The 15,023-nt window shown below is 46.4% G+C and overlaps 1 protein-coding gene across 12 annotated transcripts in view; it reads right to left on the reverse strand.

Annotated features, from left to right (window-relative positions):
• The window catches only part of CLMN (calmin), a 137,240-nt gene that overhangs the window by 9,846 nt on the left and 112,371 nt on the right, over nt 1–15,023 (reverse strand). For 6 of the 12 annotated variants that reach the window (XR_004730119.2, XM_035261398.3, XM_078335700.1 and 3 more), the window contains exons 9-13: nt 11,651–13,279; nt 5,005–5,201; nt 3,032–3,092; nt 2,339–2,409; nt 1,843–1,939 (exon numbers count right to left, since the gene is read on the reverse strand). Coding sequence is in view for 8 of the 12 variants with exons in the window: in XM_035261398.3 (XP_035117289.1) it covers nt 1,843–1,939; nt 2,339–2,409; nt 3,032–3,092; nt 5,005–5,201; nt 11,651–13,279 (2,055 nt within the window). In the remaining 4 variants the exon portion in view is untranslated. Of the gene's footprint in view, nt 1–1,842; nt 1,940–2,338; nt 2,466–3,031; nt 3,093–5,004; nt 5,202–10,464; nt 10,706–11,650; nt 13,280–15,023 lie in introns of those variants that run through there. The other 6 variants (XR_013521514.1, XR_013521515.1, XM_035261396.3 and 3 more) reach the window with 3 other exon arrangements.

Consider the following 15,023-nt stretch of genomic DNA (forward strand, 5'->3'; position numbering starts at 1 on the left):
TGTCCAGCCAGGCCCCACACCGTGTGCTGACCCAAGGCAGTGGGTCAGGCCATCTAGGCAGCCACTCAAGTTTTGCACACTCCTTTCATCTCCATAACATCAGGAGGGAGGAGCTGACAGCCCCATTCTGCAGATGGACACACTGAGGTTTGTGGGGTGGAGTGACTTGCTCAAGGCCACGTGATTACTTAGCAACAGAGCTGGCACCTAGGCCAGGTCTCTTGGGATACCTTTCTTGATGCCACAGTGCTCTCAGAGAGTGACACGGAGTTAGATACTGACAGCTCACTGCTGTTAGCAATGAAGGGGGCCCTATAGGTCACCTAAGGGATGAAGCGTCCCTGACAGCAGATCATTTTAAATCATTATCAGAAAAACACAAAGACCTCTCCCATTCCCTACAGATTTGTTTTTGGTTTTGGAATATTACCTTTAAAGTAATTACTAGATTTTTAGTCAGATTTACCTTCCTGCTTTTATTTTATAGGCGGTAGTGTTAAAATGTCATTTTGGTTTTGCCTGGTGGATAATAGGGAAGCCCGGAAGGTTTTGGATGGTGGATAATAAGGAAGCCCAGAAGATGGGGGAAACCAAGCCCAGACCTGAGTTTCCAGAGGAAAGGGTGAGGGAGGGGCCGTGGGCTGGGGCTGGGGCCTCTGCTCGGAGCTGCATATAGAGAAGCCTGCAGTGTAAGCTTCTTAGGCTGGTTTGATGCCATGTAATGGAGATTACGAGAGGCTAAACCCACTTGTCCCAGAACTCTCCTGATGGCAGGAGTAATGGGCAGGGTGGGATTAAACATCTGCCGCCGTCTAAAAACTGCATGAGAAATACCCACGATGGTCTCTTTTTAAAAAACTGTCTACAGAAACAATTTAAACTCTATACTTTCTATAGAGACAGGGTCTCTTTGTGTTGCCCAAGCTGGTCTCAAACTCCTGGCCTCAAGCAATCCTCCCTCCTTGGACTTCCAAAGTGCTGGGATAGCCGGGCGCGGTGGCTCACTCCTATAATCCCAGCACTTTGGGAGGCCGAGGTGGGTGGATCACGAGGTCAAGAGATCGAGACCATCCTGGTCAAAATGGTGAAACCCCGTCTCTACTAAAAATACAAAAAATTAGCTGGTCATGGTGGCACATGCCTGTAGTCCCAGCTACTCGGGAGGCTGAGGCAGGAGAATTGCCTGAACCCAGGAGGCGGAGGTTGCGGTGAGCCGAGATCGCGCCATTGCACTCCAGCCTGGGTAACAAGAGCGAAACTCCATCTCATAAAAGAAAAAAAACAAAGTGCTGGGATTATAGGCATGAGCCACCACACACAGCCTAACCCATATTTTTTATTATAAAGGTAATAAATGCTCGATGTAGGAAACAGAAAACATGCCTGCATTTCTCAAATTTGCAGGTTGTATTTTCAACACCTCTATCTCATAAGCACAAAAAGAACTATTTTCCTATGAGCATGTCCAGCCTAGTTGAAACCTTGAATTAATATTTCCATTTAATGGCAGGGGAAAGGAGCCATCTTGTTTCTTTCTTTAGGAGCCAGAGGGATGGGGTTCTAAGGACCATACTCTTGGGTCTTGGGTAATATTAGACAGAGGCTTTCGATTCCAGTCATTGAAATCCTTCCAAGCCAATTCAAATCTGTGCCAAATAAATACAATTTAAAAAAAATAAAAATAAAAAATAAAGGAGTTCTACGAGTTCAACAGGAATGGGGGTGTCTCAGAATTGTAAGAGTTTGAGAAGTTTTTCCGGTTTCCTATGTATTAAATGGGCAGGTTCCCAGCAATTCAGCAACAGTAGGTTAGGCCAGCAGTTCTCCAACAGCAAGAAATACTTTCATAGACATCCTGGCATGTTTGCTTTCCCTCTTCTTGTCTGCTCTGATGCCATAAAACTGTAAAATCAGCTCAGTGAGCTTCTGAGTATTGTACCTGCAGTGGAGACAGGGAACAGACAGGTATCAGGGGCTCCAGCATCACGGGGGACACACAGTTTCACAAGACTACCACCTCTTCCCCTGCCTGGCTCTGCCTGTACCCCTACGTCATTTAAACGCAACTGCAGGCTCAGAACCCAGACCCGTCTTTAAACCGACTTGCTTTCAGAACCAGGCCCAGCCCGTCGGTGTTAACTGATATCTACTTTTCCTTTCTACTCATATTCAGTTTACATCATTTTCTCTGGAATAGTTATTTTCCTACATTCTCCCAAAGTATTAATACTGTTATCAACAAAGCACAGTGGGAGAAGAACCACCCCCGAAAGGCAGGCTGCAGCACGTGAAAACATTTTATCACAACCCCCGCAAAACTTGAAGTCAGGCCACCAACCTGGTTAACATTCGGTTCCTTCTGTCGTCCAGATCTGCTGCATTCCTCAACTGAACAGAGCTAAAATGATCCTACAGTGAAATTTATAAACAAAACCCCCGCAACCCAATTAGTAAAGATGAAATCTCTGAAACAGAAAATAAAACGATTTTAAACACATAAAGCCATGCATGCTGTGCATCTCTCAATATTGTCAATATCTAGATCCAAAATCAAAGCGTTAAACATTATACATTCCTCTGCCTCCTCCCCCAAGCCCCTCCCAGGTAAGTGAGAGAGACCCCACCACCCATAACCCCAACGGGAGTGTGCTGCTCCGGGTTCTAACACATCTGGCACTAAGCACGCGCGAGTGTCCATTGGACCTCAACTCATGTCGCACCTCTGTCTTTGAACGTGATCTTTCTGCTGTGTGTACGGGGGGGTCCAGGCAGGGCATTTTGGTTGCGGTATTTTTTTAATAACAGAGGCTTTGAGCTTTAAAATCATCACTTTATTTCCATCCCTTATTGCCCAAACTGGACATCCGATTGGACTGTGCTTAATGACAAGGTCTTAATTTTCTTGTATTCTATCCAAAAGTCTAACTGTTGCATGTCAGTAATTTCAAAGCTCTGGGCTAGGGAGGAGGAAGGATGGAATGGAATTGATTAGCAGGGGCCGTGCAGGAAAAGAAGAAATTCACATACTAACCGATTCCAAAGACCTATTATTATGTCGTCGAATGCAAATGCTGGAGTCACTGTGACTAGCCCTGAAAAACAAACACACATTTTGAATTGATATTACTTGCAGCTCTTCATGGCTCAGTTGTACGGTTGCCACCATCCTGGGGCTTCCACCTATGGATTTAGGCAAGCGACAACTTCACACCCAGGGACAGAAATGAGAGGTTTTATCTAATGTGCCTACTCGGTTTGGAGAGTGCTTACAAATAGGATGGGTATTAGTGACTCATATTGGGCCCTCATCTACAAGGGAAAACAAAGTCAGGATTTTAAATAGAAAGCAAGCCACACATTCTTAAAAATCATAACATTTGGAGCAGGAAGTAACCTCTTTTCCTTAATATCCTGAGGTCTTGGGACTCACCAGAGGTTCTCTGCAATTAGCCAGGCCTGGGCCTAGATCAGGCTGCCCCAACTTTCTCTACCTGCCTCTGAGGTCCAAAATGTGCAAGTGGGAACACCTGTCTCGTACTTCGCGTTCCATCCGGTCCTAGCAGAATGGAGGGTGACGTCGTATCTCCTTGAAAGATGGAGCCCTGCCTGAATCAGCCCTGTGGCTGACCTCCTTTTCCCTCTCCTGAAGTCCCCAGGCCTAGCAGACTCCATGGCACAGTGGCTGCTCAAGGATTCATTGAGAATGGATCTGCCTGGGGAGAAGCTGAGCAGTTGGGCAAATCCCCTAAGCTCTTTGTCCAAAGTGGTCACCTGCACTGACAGCAGAGCCCTGTGACATGCTAAGATCATAGATGACTGCTGGACAGTCATATCCAGGGGCAGGGACAGGCACGCTGGGAGTCACAGACCAAGTGGGCAGCAGCCTTCTGTTGTGCCTTGGCCCTCCTCCCCTGCCTCTGTTTCCCCAAGGTCCAGACAAGGTGGAGGGAGGTGAAAAGCCAGGCATCTGACAGCAGCTCCTCCGGCTCTGTCTGTATGGGCTTCTCCCTGCCCCTCCCCAAATGCATATCTCAATACTGTTCTGTGGCAGCTAGCATTGCTCACACCATCACAGGCAACAAGGGGGCACAAAATGAATGCAAACTCAGAATGTGGAGTCACACACATCTGCATCCATAACTCTCCAGCTCTGCCATTCCTAAGTTGGGACCTAGCCCCCTGACCTTCTTTGTCTGCCATATGAGGCACAGTCCCACCAATGTGCCTACGGGGTGACTGTGAGAATGAATGAGAAAATGAATGAGAAGTGTCTGGGCACAGTAAGGGCCTGATAAACACTACTCTTGTGATGATGAAAGAGGGGAGAGACCAGGGTCTTCTGATTTTCAGCAGTTACACATTTTTCTTGGGACAAATTGGCTCATCTGGTGGCTTTGGAATGACAGCAGGTGCATGTTATGAGCTTCCTGTAGATCAGTTAATTCTAATTATTCTCCCTGCTCCCTTCCTCTCCTAAGTGAAGTAAAGCATCTCTACTTCCCTGGAATGGAGATTGTGGAAGAAGCCATAATATTAATGTGATGTTCAGCTTCCAGGTGCCAGACATTACAGGTCTCCTTAGTGGAAAGGTGGATATGCTGGAAGTCATTAAGATGCTTCTAAGTTGAAGTCTGATCAACCTGCAGTTGTTTGGGGGCCAGAATGCAGCCAGCAGAGGCTCCAAGTCTACTGTGTTTACCCCCACGGCTAGTTATGGTTCAGCCATCCGCTGCTCACTGCCAGCTTCCACCCAAAGGTTCACAGAGTGAGGAGAGAAGGCAAGCGTCCCACCCTTCCCATTCTACTCCTTATGAGGTCTGGTAATGGTGAGGGCAGGTGGGGGAACCCAGGTGTAGAGAGTGAGGGTATATGTATATGAAGCTGTATTTCCCTTGCTGTCCAATACCACACCTGCACCTCCCACCCATCAAATCCGAAATTAAATGGAATGACTCTGTAACTCTCTGGCTCTATCTAAAGGGTGAAAAGAGATTAATAAAATACCTGGAAGGAACTCTGTGGTTGCCAGTGTCTTCTTCGAGGTCATCTGAGGATCGAACAGTTCCAGGTGCTATAAATAACAAACTTTCTACGCGGTCCACATGTTTTCTCTTTTCCTTTTTTTTACTGCTGACTGATTCTTTGGTTACCTTTTCTTCTAGGGGGTTTGCTACGTTTTCCGGGTTTGGGGATTCCTGGGACTGAAAGAACAACCAAATCCAAGTCAGTATGTCATGCTGCAATGGAAAGCAGGTGACACCACCCACCAGTGCTCTGCACAGGTCGGCCAGGGCATCCCTTCCAGTTCTGCCTGTTTCTTGATCCTCTTCATTAATCCAGCACCACCTGCAAGAGAGACAAGTCCACCCCAACTCCGACCCCTGGTACAGAATTCAAATGCTACAAATAGATGGAGTTCAAACAATATAGGTTCCAGAATCAGCAATATCTGATGTCAAATCCTGGCTGAGTCAGCTCTGTGACCTTCAGGGACTTATGTTATCTTTTCAAGTCTCAGTTTCTTTGTTGGTGAAATGGGTACAATAATTATTACCCACATCCCACTATTCCACAGGATTTCCTATAAAGAGTGCCTCTAATTAGCTGGCTATGGTGGTCCCTGTGGTCCCAGCTAGTTGGGATGCTGAGGTGGGAGGATTGCTTGAGCCTGGGGCAGCGGTTGCAGTGAGCATGCCACTGCACGCCAACCTGGGTGAGAGAGTGAGACCCTGTGAAGAAAAAGAAAGGAGGAGGAGGAGGAGGAAAAGAAGGAGCAGGAAAAAGAAGAAAGATAAGAAGGAGGCTGGGCACGATGGCTCAAGCCTGTAATCCAGCACTTTGGGAGGCTGAGACAGACAGATCAGGAGGTCAAGAGTTTGAGACCATCCTGGATAACACGCTGAAACCCCCCTCTCTACTAAAAATACAAAAATTAGCTGGGTGTGGTGGCACCTGCCTGTAGTCCTGGCTACTAAGGAGGCTGAGGCAGGATAATCACTTGAACCTGGGAGGCGGAGGTTGCAGTGAGATTTTGCCATTGCACTCCAGCCTGGTTGACTAAGCAAGACTCTGTCTAGAAAAAAAAAAAGGAGAAGAAAAAAGGAGAGGAGGAAGAAGAAGGAAAGAAAGAAAGAAAAAAAGAAAGCGGAAGGAAGGAAGGAATGGGGGAGGGAGGGAGGGAGGAGGAAAAGGGCTCTTACAGTGAGCTGTGGTTGAATATTTCACAACTATCATCCACTTAAATCCATCCTGGCAGCTAGGTGGGCCAAGGGGTACAAAGGTGGCCCATGGGTTTATAGAGTCACACACAAAGGCAGGTGTAGAGTTTCCAGGATGCCATCTTCACTGTGCTTTTGGCTAAAGGTGGATGGTAGGGCAGCATGTCTAGCATTTATTTGATAATGAAGATTCTTTGACCTCTGTCTGCACCAGGCACTCTGAAACCCATCAACATGGTTTCTGAGTGAAATGCAGGAGCCTAATCATTGTTGGAGCCACCTCTCAGGAATTCTTTTAGGGGCTGAAAGAACCTGTTCAACAAGTGTCGGAGTAAGAGCATTAAAGTGGCCGGGCCATTGTGCCCCAGGAGAACAAAGCTCTAGGCAGGAATGAAAAACTGCACTCAGCAATCTGAAATGACAGTCTCACCCGCTGCCCTCATCAACAGTCAAATGCTACCATTTCTGAAAGGTGAAATTAGCAGAGGGCTTATTTATTTTTTCAAGACCAGAAGAAAAACTTGCCATTTTCTAGTCTCTTTGGTTGGGAAAACATCTTTCTTTTTTTTTTTTCTTTTGAGATGGAGTCTTGCTCTTGTCTTCCAGGCCGGAGTGCAGTGGCATGATCTTGGCTCACTGCAACCTCTGCCTCCTGGGTTCAAGCAATTCTTCTGCCTCAGCTTCCCAAGTAGCTAGGATTACAGGCACCTGCCACCATGCCCAGCTAATTTTTGTATTTTTAGTAGAGACAGGGTTTCACCACCTTGGCCAGGCTGGTCTTGAACTCCTGACCTCAGGTGATCCACCCATTTCCGTCTCTCAGAGTGCAGGGATTACAGGCATGAGCCACTTCACCCAGCCTCTTTCTTATTTTTTTTATTTTTTTAAAGAAAGGCAAGGTGTCAGAGAAATGCTCCATTCCATCTCCTTGTCTGCCAGGTGGCAAGACTCCCAGACCTCACCTGTGGTCTTGGGCTCCTCATCAAATGGGCTGTACCCTGTCCCTACGCGGACTGAGGCAAGGGCTACACTTGGGAGCAAACTGCAAGGTGGGCCCGGGGTCAGTGGGCGGTGCTAACTGGGCAGGTGAGGCAGCAGATGGGAGCCAAGTGAGGCAGACGGTGTTGATTTCATTCCCACACTGCACCCAAGGGAGTGTGAGATCCAATGTAAGATGGAGTTCAAATCTAGATCTCCGGATTCTACAATTCCAACCCAGGGCTCTTTCAGCCACACACCAATCACCTGTCCAAGTGCTGGCGCGTGTATTTGGCAATGGCTGGGAGGAAAGCATACGAGAACGAACTGCCACTTTTGTATTTTCACAGGCCACATCCAACAGGCCAGGAGGGAGAATGCAAGCCACTAATTCATCATTTTAAAGAACAGAGGGGCTGAGATGCAACTCAGGCTCTCTCCCCACCACCCACTCAGTCCTTTTTGCGCTGAAAGAGCTTTCTGGCCATGACAGATTGTGGCCCCAGCTGTGTTGCCCCTCGGCCTGGGGACAACATGGCCAGATCTCACTGGAGGATATTTCTAGCCCTGCTACATTTCATGGTCTCCTGCAGGAAGCAGCTGCAGGGCGGTGGGGCTGGCTCCAGAGAAGTCAGCGCACAGCAGGCTGTGGGAGCCAGTTCGGGACGGGGTTCCTCTCCCTGGGGGACAGGGGAGGATGGCAGGCAAGGTCCCTGGCACTTGCAGAACCACTCATTGCAAAACCATTCCATGGCTGGCAAACACGGAGTGCACAGTCCCGCCCACGTGGCCCTCAGCCTGAGAATGCTGCTCCTCCTAGGGCTTAGGCAGCCATTCCCCATTGCTCAGGCTTGACAAACTGAATAAAACCAGCCTCCCACTCTGGTCAGTCTAAAATCCTAAGTGTCTTAGGATGAACGTGATCCCTGATATTAATTTCCCTTATTCTCGTTATTGGCTCAACTAATCCTCTAGGTCTTTCTACCCAACTCATGCATGCCAACTACTCAACTATCATTAAACTTAAAAAAGGCTCCTCAACCCCAGCTTTTTCTCTAGCTCCCGCAGGGTGCAAGGCTGTTTCAATCCTCCAAGCAGCCCTGGTCCTTTAGGCCCCTCACTGGGCCTTGACGAACTAGAGCACTGTCATGTATCTCAGCGGTTCATTTACCTTACATTTGCTGTATGTCCCCAAAACCACTGTGTAATAAACCTTTGTCCCCTACATTGGTAAGCCCTGTCAGGCACCGTGCTGGTCTCTAGCATACAAAGATCAATACACCAATGCCACGGGAGAGAAAAAGAAAACCCAGGGAAATCAAGTAAGCACTCAAGGACAGATTGTCAAAAATATGACCAGCTATAGGGAGGAAGCCATGGCTCTGCCTAGGGGCGAGGTGGGAAGGCTTCTGGGAGGAAGTGCCATTTGCATTGGGCTTTGAAGGGTGAATAACTGCTTGCCCAGATGGTGGGACCAACCCAATCACGCCTGGAGGCAGAGGAGATCCTGGATGCCTCCAGCCTGGGAGGATGCTGGCTTGGCTGGAGGGGAGGGAGACAGAGAGGGGTGGGTGGCCAGGTTAGAGAGAGGAGTCTTGGAGTTCCCGCTAAGAAATTTAGACTTTATCCTGGAGACAGGAGTCGGGAAGTGATACAATGGGACTTGTGTGTTAGGTCATCCCTCTGCAAGCTGAGCCAGGAGGAGGGACAGTGAGAGACGGGGAAGGGTCTGAGGTAGAGGTAGAGGTAGAGCCAATGCAATCTGAAATGGCTGGTCACTTTCCCACCTGGCTCCTGTGCTTAGAGGACCTCCACCCTAAGTCCCTCCACGCAGAATTCCCTCCCCAGTTCTAGTCACCCCTAAACTGCCATGTAGCCTTTCTGCATCTGGGTGGGAGCTTCCTGTTGAACCCCTGAATCCCTTTCCTGGCCCCATCTCTTATGATTGAGGCCGCATACTCTCACAGTACTGTTATTGGGGACTCTGTCTCCTGCATTAGACACTGAAGGCAGGATTTTCCTTCTTTATCCTCCTGGCAGTGCTAAATGCATCGCTTTCCATGGGGTTGGATGAGTAAGCAGGTGAGTTCATCGAGAGGCTGGAGAGGCTGAGCCCAGGCCCTTCTCCTCCCTGGCTGTCTTGCCCTGGGTGCCCTGTGTGAATTATATCCAGCAGGGCATGGCCAGTGTGGTTCTGGTCTCACCTCCTGGATCCCCAGTGCTGCAGCAGGGAGCAGCACTTACTAACGTGGCATCTGTAGGAGGAACTTCCCCATCAGGCCAGGTCCATGCACCCCTTCCCCCATCACTCCAGTGGCCCTTCGTGAGCTGCTGGGCCAGATGAAGTGGGAACACAAGTGGCAGATAAGAATGTGACCAGCTGCTCAAGCTCAGAAGAGTGCGTGTCCCCTTATCCTGTTTATGCACCCACTTCAGACCACAGAAACCAAAGATTAGAGCCCAACAGGCAAAAGTCCTTTAAAAATCAAGACGGGTCAAACACGAAGCTTCCTCTGTTTCTCCCAAGTTGCTGCAGAAGAACCAGCTAGCGTTCACTAAGCTCATGCTAGATGTTAGCTACCATAGCTAATTTTTCTAACTTTCGAATGCCTATGTTAGTGGTTGTTCCTTTTTTGTTTTTCAAGTTGTATTTTGGATTCGGGGATACATGTGCAAGTTTGTTATGTGGGTATATTGCATGATGCTAAAGCTTGGGATAATTATCTTCCAAACCCCAAGCAGCCATGTCAGCTAGAGACCCTTGGGAGTCACAGCAAAGAAGGACTGGATTTCAAGCCCTCCCCACCCCTCTCAAAGGTTTCCATTATTCCCCACGACCTCTTTTATTTCCAGCACTGTGAGGTTCCCCTGGCTGCAGGCCCAGCCGTTAATACACTATTCTCAGTACCAGGGCGATGGGGTCATGAAGGCTGACTCCAGCCTTAATTTTTTTTTTTTTTTTTTTTGAGACAGAGTCTCGCTCTGCCACCCAGGCTGGGGTGCAGTAGAGCAATCTCGGCTCACTGCAGCCTCCGCTTCTGGGTTCAAGTGATTCTCCTGCCTCAGCCTCCTGAGTAGCTGGGTCTACAGGGGCATGCCACCACGCCTGGCTAATTTTTGCATTTTCAGTAGAGACTGGGTTTCACCATGTTGACCAGGATGGCCTCGATATCCTGACATCGTGATCTGCCAGCTTTGGTCTCCCAAAGTGCTGGGATGACAGGTGTGAGCCATTGCATCTGGCCTGCAGCCTTGATTTTTAAAGGACTTTTTGTTTCTGTCTTCCTTTATTGGCTTTTTTCCTTTTTGAGTTTTAGTTTTTTTAAATTTTATTTTACTTTAAGTTCTGGGATACAGGAACTTATGTTCCTGGTGCGCGATGTTCCCTTCCCTATGTCCATGTGTTCTCATTGTTCAACTCCCACTTATGAGTGAGAACATGTGCTGTTTGGTTTTCTGTTCCTCTGTTAGTTTGCTAAGAATGATGGCTTCCAGCTTCATCCATGTCCCTGCAAAGGGTATGAACTCATTACTTTTTATGGCTGCACTGTACTCCATGGTGTACATGTTCTACATTTTCTTTATCCAGTCTATCATTGATGGGCATTTGGGTTGGTTACATGTCTTGCCTATTGTAAATAGTGCTGCAATAAACATATGTGTGCCTGTGTCTTTATAGATGAATGATTTATATTCCTCTGGGTATATACCTAGTAATGGGATTGCTGGGTCAAGTGGTAGTTCTGGTTCTGAAATCAGATTGAGGAATCACCACACTGTTTTCCACAACGGTTGAACTAATTTACAATCCCACCAATGGTGTAAAAGTGCTTCTATTTCTCCACAGCCTCACCAGCATCTATTGTTTCCTGACTTTTTAATAATCACTATTCTGACTGGCATCAGATGGAATCTCACTGTGCTTTTGATTTGCATTTCTCTAATGATCGGTGATGGTGAGCTTTTTCAATTTTTAAAGAATTTTTGCCTGTTGGGCACTAGTCTGATTTCTGTGTTAGAAACAGGTGTGTAAACAGGATAAGGGGAGATGCACTCTTCTGATCCCACCGCCCAGCATGGAGCATAGTACACAACGAGGTTGTCAACACTTGCCCTGTGACAATGACTGCTTTTGGAATCATTTCTGCTCCCACTCTGCTGGACCCTCAAAGGTGACCTCACTTGATCCTCAGAGCATCCCTGTGAGTTGGGCCAGGCCTGGGGGAAAGCCAGTGAGGTGCCCAGTGCAGGATTTCAGGAGGTGCTCACCCTTGGGTGCCAACCCTGTATTTGCCTGAGCCTCACAGTAGATGCCTCTTCAAATTTTTTACTGTGGGAGTCCCATGGGAAGCCCCCTCATCGCTATTTTATAGAGCAAGAAGCTGAGCTTTAGACAAAGAACTGCCAAGTCTCCTGGGCAGGACCCTGGGTTCCCAAATCCCATGGTCAAGTACCTGGTGGCTGTCCATGGGGTCACTCTCTTTGGTCTCCCTTTGTTGGTGGTCGTCATGGGGGGCCAGAGGAGCAGGTTCTGAGGCTGGTGTGGTACTCCCACCATCCCTGTTGAGATATAGCACCTGGTCGCTGGCACTGGGGAGGCACTCGCCTGGTGCCGAAGAACTGCAGCTGCTCTGAGAGCCATCAGCCTCCTCCTCCCTGGAGTCCAGGTCTTGCATACAACCCTCTGGACCTTCGAGATCCATTTTTTCATTTTTTAGATCCTCTGGGTCTTCTGCATAAGCCTCCAAAACTGCAGCCAGGGGAACCTCGTAGTGCGGGAAATAGAAGAGGTCATGGGGAATGACGGAAACCTTTGAGACGGGTGGAGAGGGCTTGAAATCCAGGCCTTCTTCGCTGTGGTTCTGAAGGGTCTCCAAGCTGACACTGCTGCCTGGGGGGCTGGAAGATAATTCCTCGCCCACACCCTCGAGGTCATCGTCTTCTCCCTCTTCCTCATGATGAGGATGGATGGACTTTCTCTTGGCCTTCTCATGTACCTCTGGCTTTTTATCTGTTGGTGTCTCTTCCTGGGCTGAAGGACAGCCTTCAGCTTCTTCTCCGGAGTCCTGGTGAGCTTCATGTTTGTCAGACTTAACTTGAGGCTCTGGCGAATCTTTCTGTTTGTGAGAAGATTTAGTACTCCTTTTACCGAGTTTTTCAGCATGATTCTCAAAAGCCTCATCATCCTCATCAGGTTTTGTCTCATGAGGTGAAGGAACTTTGTTGAAAGCCTGGCTGGTAGAAGCCAAATCTATTAGGTCACTGATAAATTTTGAGGCTTTTAATGGGATGGCTTCAAAATAGTCTCCCTCATCCAGAGGTTCTACAGTCATCAGATTAACCTTGATCTCCACGGAACTGGCCATCGCAGTATTCTCTCCCAGGGGTGAAAGAGACTGACTTTCTTCATCCTGGCTGGCTGTACTCTCTAAAGCACCATTATAGGAAGAAGAAGACTGAGAATTATTGATCGTGCCCTCCGCAAAAAAAACATCACCAGGGACCTTGTCAGAGAAGGATTCTGGAATCTTCGAGGATTCCTGTTTCCATTCCTTTTCCTCAGCAACCTCAACTGCCAAGATGCGTCCATCCTCCATCAGTGGTTCCTTTGCCACTCTCGGGCTCCCTTCAAGGTGAAGGGACAGGTCCTTACTGCAGGACGCATCCTTGCAGGTGTCAGCCTCAAAGTGAACTGTTTTCTTGATTGGCAAAGAGTTGGACCTCTGGCTCTCCTTTCTGGATGATAAAATGGAGGTTTCTGGAGATGGCTCACTGATGTCACTGGTGTCACCTGGGCCCCCTTGCAGGACCCGGTCGATGATCTGGTGCATGAACTCAGTGGAACTGTCTGACAGTGCATGGCTGGAAATACCATCCAGGTGGAATTCCTTCATGCTCTCAGGCTTGTCACAGACAAAGACTTTGGAGGGTGGTGGGTGGCTGGTTTCATGGTTAATAGTGTAGGTGTGCTCCCCATTTTCATTCAGAATGAAGATTTTGCTCTCCTGTTCAGAAGGAGTTTCTTTGATACGAACAAAAGTGGATTCGATAGGAACTTCTTTATCTGAGTCGAAAATATCTTCCTACACACAAAAAAGAACAAAAAAGCAGCAACATGAATAAGAAGAGGGTTTAAGTACACAACCTATATCTACCTCTCTCAAAACACAAACAAAAATAGAAAAAGCCACTTCAAAACTAATGCAAAGTGTTCTGATTAAGATGTAAATGGTTAGAGAAGACTTTCATTCCTGCTGAAATAGAAAGTATCAGATAAATAAAAATGTAAGATGTGTTTTTTAAAAGCTATGGATGTAAGGAATCTCAATAAACCAAGCTCTAAAGAAGGACAATCTCTTCGAAAGTGAGCAGAGATTGTCAGCCACTTCATACTTGAGGACTATGCTGTCTGGTCTGGGTATGGACTTGGAGAAGAGCTAATCCACCCAAGATAAGGCAAGGTCAGCCAAATCTATATTGATTGTATGGGCTAGTATGAGAGACTGGATCTGGAAGGGCTCCAAATACAAAAACAATTCTCGTCATATACTAATTAGCCCACATGGGGAATTATGCTGTATAAGAGCCAGCTGGGGGCAGGGCTAAAAAGCAGAAAATGACTTGAGGTACTGCAGTGATTGGCTCCCAATTCACTGATAGAGTGAATTGACTGCAGCCTCAAATCATTTAAAACCAGAGAGAAGAAATTAAATAAAAATGCAACATAGCTCCTATCAACTCTGAAATGATCGAAACAACAGCTCCTCATCTTATGCACTTGTTTGGGAAAGGGCTATATTTCCTGAGGGAAAAAATGACATCTACTTCAACATCTATTGTTCTTTTATATCCCAAGTTTGACATAAAATAATTACAAGACATGAAGAGGCAGGAAAACAAAATCCATAATCAAGAGAAAAAACAATCATTAGAACTAGTCCCACGTATGATCCCAAGTTAGAATTTGCAAGCAAAGACTCTAGAATAACTAATCTGTACTATAAGAAATACAAAGTAATAGTTCTTCAGGCTCAAAGAACACAATCTCGGACATAAAGCCTAAAGGAAGGAATGAACAGTACTTCAAATGGTAAATATATGGTCAATATAAAAAACTACTTCAAAGTTTTCTGAAAAAGCTGACTAGCTATTTAAAGCAAAAAAAATAGTAACTAGATATTGAGGATTAAAACATGTAGACGTAAAGTAAATGACAACATGGTAGCAAAAGAAATGGAGATGAGGTGAGTAAAATTGTGTATGTGACACATATAAAATATGTACTGATTTTAATCCATAATGAATCTTTAAATATCAAGGTAGTATGTTAATTCAAGGTAAGCTGATACATGTTAAAGATGAGTATTATCACTAGAACAGCTACAAAAAAGGTATAACAAGGTGATGTGGTTAAAAAACCAATAAAGGAGATAAACGCACACTAAAAAAATTCTTGAATAATCCAAAAAAAGTTAAGAAGGAAGAACAATGGAGCATAGAGCAAATCAGACCAATGGAAAACAATAACCAAGATGGTAGATTAAACCTATATAAACATATGAAAAACACAGATTAAATGACAGAGCTTGCCAGAATGAATACAAAACAAGATCCAACTGTATACTGCTTACAAGAGACATACTTTAAATATAAGTATACATACACAGAAAGGAAAAAAGATATCACACAAACACTAATCATAAGAAAGCTGCTTTCTAATGCAAGACACTCAAATAAAATAAAATTAAAATTAAAAAAATGAAAATAAAGCTGCTATGGCTATATTCATATCAAACAAAGCATACTTCAAGACAGAGAGAAATTTCA

This window comes from Callithrix jacchus, chromosome 8 (genome assembly GCF_049354715.1).
Source record: "Callithrix jacchus isolate 240 chromosome 8, calJac240_pri, whole genome shotgun sequence".
Lineage (NCBI taxonomy): Eukaryota > Metazoa > Chordata > Mammalia > Primates > Cebidae > Callithrix > Callithrix jacchus.